The sequence below is a fragment of the Tasmannia lanceolata genome, unplaced genomic scaffold (assembly GCF_043159265.1).
Source record: "Tasmannia lanceolata isolate RefF3 unplaced genomic scaffold, GAP_Taslan_0.1 ptg000015l, whole genome shotgun sequence".
In the NCBI taxonomy this organism is placed as follows: domain Eukaryota; kingdom Viridiplantae; phylum Streptophyta; class Magnoliopsida; order Canellales; family Winteraceae; genus Tasmannia; species Tasmannia lanceolata.
The window spans coordinates 42,212,794-42,219,188 of NW_027518692.1; the positions used below are offsets into that span (position 1 = coordinate 42,212,794).

The following is a 6,395-nucleotide window of genomic DNA, read 5'->3' on the forward strand; positions in this document are numbered from 1 at the left end:
CCTCCTAAAACGTCCTTCGATTTCTATCATTCCATAGACCTCACATAACCACAAAAGCAGTGATCCTCCAAAGGATATTGCCTTCATCTCCAAAACCAAGAAAGACCACTTCAAAAGGATCTACAACTAATATGGACACGAGAAGTCATTGAGAAAACAAAATTTTTGAGGAGAAGGATCACACATTGACGGCACCTTGTAATAAACAAAGAAGTGGCTAGCCGATGCCTACTCCCTTAAAAAACCCATAGTTGCAAGATGAATTTCTTTCTTTTTAAAATGTTGCATGTATACATGCTCCTCCAACCAAAGCTTAACAATAAGCACCAACTCTTGGGAGAATCTGAACGCCCCAAAAAATTGAAGATTTTAAGGCGGAAGCTAACTCATTAATGACGACCAAATAAAAGGATTTGATTGGAAAAACAAAAATAATGAATAAAGATTTATTCTTTTGATTAGAAAAACAAAAATAAAGAACAAAGAAAATTAATAAAACATTAGGATTGAACAAGCCCTAACTTAACTAGCGAAGACTGACCACAATTCTTGGTGCCTTCCTTGAGATGCCCATGAAACCCCAAGTCTCACGTTACTCCTCCCCCCATCCTGCTTTAATAATCTCAAGTGGTTTACCCATATTGATAACTAACCTAAATGGGCTTAGATATGCATGGCACTTAGAGACCTCACCAAACCAAACTTTTTCCAAAAACCTAATCCCCCCCCCCCCCAAAAAAAAATAAAAAATAAAAAAAATAAAAAAAAATAAAATACCCTACAACCCCGCCCTAAGCCTCTACTCTTCTCGAACCACTTGAACAAGAATTGTTTCTATTTTGTTTCTTTGACAATCCATTTGCATACTACCAATCAAATAGTTAGAATCAGCATTTAAAAACTCAGACTTGATTCTTTACCAAGTTTTTGGAAGATTAAATGAATCTTAGGCTTCTTCGATGGGATGCAGATAAGGCGGTGGGGATTCAGAAGTTGGAGGCTATGATCAAACGGAAAAGGGCATCCAAAGAAAAGGATCTAAACGATGAGGAGCTCTTGACTATCAGTCTAGATGAGGAGGTTTTTGCATCCGAGATTGAACGATTTCTATCGGAATTACAAAAATGCTCATCTTAAGGGGAGTTCATCCAAGACCTTTATTAGAAGACTGTACAGGTTTTTTGATAAGTATCTATCAGGGTTTTGTAAGGTTTTTCAGGGCTCTTGGGATCACTTTGTTTTTTGGTCAGTGATAGCTTTAGAAGGATCTAACTCTAAGTATGGGATGATTATGAAGTGACTTAAGGAATTATGGGTTTTTTCCTCTTGGCCGGGGGATGATCTCCTGGATCCCATACGTTGTAAAACATACAGGGACTCCTGGTCCCTATCTTATGTAATCTTCGTATGATATATATATATATATATATATATATATATATATATATATATATATATATATGAGTTAAGTGAAGCTACACATACGTGTAGCTAACTTAGCTACACCGACGACTTAAAATACAGTGGGCCCACATTGTTTGGGTGATCCGAACCATTCATTTGATAGGCCCTCACATTGATAGGGTGTGATAAAAAAATCAGCTCCATTAGATGATCCCAACCCTTCAAACTGTGGAGGCGAAAATGGATAGATTTGTGAAGGTTTTTACACGTCCATTTTTGCCTTCACAAATCGTAGGGTTGGGATGATCCTATGGAGCTGATTTTTTGGGCACACCCTATCTATGTGAGGGCCCATCAAATGAATGGTTTGCATCACCCAAACAATGTGGGGCCCACTGTATTTTAAGCCGTCGGTGTAGCTAAGTTAGCTACACGTATGTGTAGCTACACTTCTCTCTCTCTCTCTCTCTCTCTCTCTATATATATATATATATATATATATATATATATATATATATATATATATATATATAAACTCAGACTTGATGAGACCAAGGTAAAAAGGAGTCACTCGAGCAAGTCAATGATTGGCATGGTCAAATTTCCATTAAGTTGGGCTATCAAAGGACTTTTTTTGTCTTCGTAGGGCAGAGCTCGAACTCAAGTGAAATTTAGGCCAAGGTAAAAACCTAGTCGACTCTGAGAGTTTTAAACAACGTTTTTTTTTTTGAGTGGTAAGGTAATTCCATTAAAAGGAGAATAAGGGAACAACCACGATCGAGATGGTTAGAATTGTCCAATATAAGCATATTTGGGCCATGGCACTTCCATGGAGAAGCCGCCGAATGACCAACTTACAGCATGTTGATGTCATGCAATGGTTCCAATCATGAAGCTTCACTTGCATCTTATCTAAGGAACTTCTTATAGTAGCATTACCAATATTATATTTTATTTGCTAATTATTTTATATAGATACATGAAAACAATGCAAAAAAGTAATACATAATTTTTTCCAGCTCATAATTTTTTTCATCATCAAATTAATATGAACAACACTATAGTTTTTATTGACCACAATAATCCCATACACAACTCCATATCCAAGTCCTGGGAACTGCGGAGTATCACCTGCATTTCCATATCCATATCAACATTTTGCTAAAATTGTGGGCTGCATGGAGATATGTGTATCGTACTTGTCATAGAAAGTGCGTGACCCTAAATACATACAAAGTGAGTGAACCTAAATATTGAGGACTGCATTATCTAGTGAAGAACATATTTCAATTTTCCAATATAACGTATCCAAAAAGAATATATTCATACAAAATATAAAAAAACCCATAATATTCAATAATAATAACAATTGAAGGAAATTCTAAAAGTATAAAGCATTATTCTCTTTATCTTTTAATTCCAAGTATGATAAGATGATCATAAAATTCGAATGGGGCTAACAAATAAATCACTGGCCTCATTTCTCTAACTCCATGATGTGATCCACATCACATATGGCTAACCTTTTCCTTCTTTTTTTTTGTTTACATTTAAAAAAAAAATCGAATGGAACAAATAAATCACTGACCTCATTTCCCAAACTGTATGATGTGATCCACATCACATATGGCTACCCTTTTCCCTTTTTTCCCATAGACCACACATGGCCCTTTTTCTTCCCTTTTACCATGGCCCACCATCACTTAAAACCAAGCCCATACCATGCCCCATCATCACTTAAACCCAAGCTAGTATTATCTTTTATCATATTGGTTTATCCATAGGGCCCACCACTTAACCCTTCACTTCAGTTTCTTTTACCTTAATGAATTCCTATAGGGGCCCACCACTTGCCCAACACCACCCTGCTATAAAGACCCCTAAATCCCCTTACGCTAAACACATTGAAGAAGTAAAAAAAAAGGAGCCTCCACCTACCCCCCAACACACACACACACACACACGCGCGCGCGCGCGCCACACCCCTTCACTTCTCTTCTCTCCTTCTTTCTCCTCTTCCTCTTTTCTTCCTCCACCTTCTCTACCTTCCCATTCACGATTCGGTGAAGGGGACACTCTCTTTTCCCTTCCTTTCTCAGTCTCTTCTCCCTCTTTCTCTACTAGATCTCCCATATTTTATTCCCTTGTTTTTTTTCTTATATTCTCCTCCTTTCCCTCTTGTGGCTGACATCAGCCCTTTGCATCTCCACCCTAGCTATTCCTGTTTTATATCTAGGAGACTACCTGCAGGCAGCAGCAAGACAACCAAGGCCCAAGGCCCAAGGCCCAAGGCCCAGCACATCATCCCAGGTATGAATCCTACATTTCTCTTCCCATTAGCCTACCCATATTTCCCCTTTGAATCTTTCCCCTCAACCTTAACACCCCAATCATTCCCATTCTATTTCCCTTATACTTATATTATACACTGAACCTATCAACCTCCCATATTTCTATATCCAGCTAGATGCTTTTGGCCATAGTCAGGTATTATTTAGTAGATCGGATTTATTTGATACACATATATTGAGATCTGAGTTCTTTTGATTAATTAGTTGATTTTTCCATTGATTAGAACTTGCTTGGACAAGTTGATTTCTACTGATTAACTATTTTATGGCTTTGAATCTTTATGAAAAATCTAACTGCCTAAGCTCCAAAGTCACCAGAAAATGACCTGTGAACCCTGGTTTGCACCACACAGGATCAGCAAGAAGGGAATTTGACATTTCTCAATCAAAGATTACAGAAATGAAGCATGAATATTGGGCAAGGTACCTTCTGAAGAACATGTACTCTCTCCCACTTGTCCAGCAAGGATTTATAGATATGAACTTCATTGTTGTTTGGACAAATTGCAACCACTACAAAAGGAAAGTCCACCTGTCACAAACTTGCAAGAAAATAAATTATGAGAGATAAATCACAGGGAGAAAATGCTTGAAATAACTTGGAATTAGAGAAACATCCTATATAGGACACACCTACTTATCTTCCTATAAAATATATCATCAACCAAAGGCTTTTGACAATGAAATATATGACTTCAGCAACAATAAGATTTCAAATGAATCACTGAAAGTTGCATACCAAGTGACCCAGTTACTGCTATAGCGCTATATATCAGTTGTATATCAGTTGATGAAGAAGCATTCATTGTGTCATAGTTTAAAATGATAATGGACATAAGAAAATGAAAAGTAGGTTTAGAAAGGGGTAGAAAATGAGAAAGATGGCTGAAACAGTAATGGAAAGGAAATCACGGCTTTGCTAGGTTCAGAGCTACACTGTTATAAATGGTGGAGGATAAGGTAGAGAGGACGAAGAAGAGGAATGGAGAGTCTCCACTAGGGAGCTCCCATGTAATATGATGTATATATAGGCCCAACTAGGGAAACATGTGTTCAAAGACTCTAATACCCCTCAACATACATATAATGCCTAAACTACCCTACGACACTCTTCAATACACGAAACAGGAAACTCACACCAGAAAGACTGCTATGTAAAATGGACAACCATGGAAAAGGAAGAATTCAGACATTTACAAAAAATTACTTGCAAAATTTTACATAGAAAAAATTGATCTGTTCGACCCAAAACTTGCTGCAGTATAAACATCACCTAACCTACTAATCAGCTCTGCACCCCAAGTTGCACCGTTGGAAAAGGGGCTCGATTATTCGCGGACAGAGATAGGTTCTGTTGGGATCCGTGTAGAACTCACCCTTAAAAGCTAGATGCTAAGCTCTGTTTGGCAGCAGATAGTTACCTAGTAGATTAGTGGAATAAGTAGTCAATAGCGAGGAGACGAACATTTGATTTACCTAGGATTTACCTTGTAGAATAGTGATAAGTAGTGTTTGGCTGCCAACCTCATAGAGTAGTGGGAGGGTGTGTCAATAACAATATGGAAAGAGAAGAGAGTGGAAGATAAAGAAAGAGAAAAAGCATAATTCTCCAAGCCAAATTCTATGTTTTTTTGAGAAATTTGGCTTGAAGGTATAAGGAGGGGACATGGATGCCATGTCACCAAATATGAAATAATTGCCTATGAAACTTTTGTCTGGTAGTCTCTAGGGATTTCAATGCTACATTGGCAACCAAACAAGAGATTTTGCTGACGTGGCACCCCAAATGCAAAGCAAAACCCCTGAACTATCCTAGCTTTTGCGCAACCAAAAACAACCTGAGGATGTGGGATCTTTACTTTCGCGTGGAACCCCCAACAAGGTACACCTTTACATTCCTTGTCATCTAACAAGCACTGAGAATGTTCTACCAAATTTCACAAGGCCCCAAGTTAATTTCAGACTCAATTAAAGGTCCTTTGAATTTCTTTTCTTTTCCAGCAAGCCAATACATAAATAACAAAATTTCCTAAATTCAGTTAAAGAGACACATTCAATCTGAAGATCAGAAACAGGAGGGAGATTAAAGAATAACCGTTCATAAAAACCAAAATTAAACCTTCAATAAAACGCAATCAATTGTTTAATTTAATAAACGAAGAAAGAAAGTGGATCGAGGATGAAGGTTAAAAAATAATAAATCAGATAGTAACAATAACAATTTAAAACATTACTAGTGTGATCGGGGCTCCAAGCATGGCAAGTAATGCATTGCGCAAATTGATGAACTGCAACCGCCGCCATGCCTCTGCAAAAACATTTCACAGAATTTCGAGGAGTCAAATACTGTAAAACCCTACCATTCCAAAAAAAAAACTACTATAAAACCCTAGTTCAGTACAATAAAACGGAAAAAATAAATCAATGGCGAGGAGAGAGATCGAAAGAGAAGTGAGTATGCAAATACACAGATTCCAAACGCACAAGGAGAAGAAGAATTCATATACTATGAAGGCTGATGAGGAAATTAATGAGAGAGAGAGAGATAGAGCTTTTTCTGTTGTTTTTAGAGAGAGAGAGAGAGAGAGAGTGAGTTTTAAAAAGGGAATGCGTGTGATTTGTGTGAAATCGGGGGATGAT

At 37.5% G+C, this 6,395-nt stretch overlaps 1 protein-coding gene across 6 annotated transcripts in view; it reads right to left on the minus strand.

Annotated features, from left to right (window-relative positions):
- Positions 1–6,395, minus strand: part of LOC143847353 (actin-related protein 2/3 complex subunit 1B-like) — an 85,074-nt gene that overhangs the window by 16,625 nt on the left and 62,054 nt on the right. The window contains exons 2-4 of one of the 6 annotated variants that reach the window (XM_077356152.1): positions 6,240–6,343; positions 5,990–6,063; positions 4,183–4,268 (exon numbers count right to left, since the gene is read on the minus strand). In XM_077356152.1, the coding sequence (XP_077212267.1) occupies positions 4,183–4,268; positions 5,990–6,059 (156 nt within the window). In that variant the 5' untranslated portion in view covers positions 6,060–6,063; positions 6,240–6,343. Of the gene's footprint in view, positions 1–4,182; positions 4,288–5,989; positions 6,064–6,222; positions 6,363–6,395 lie in introns of those variants that run through there. The other 5 variants (XM_077356156.1, XM_077356153.1, XM_077356157.1 and 2 more) reach the window with 5 other exon arrangements.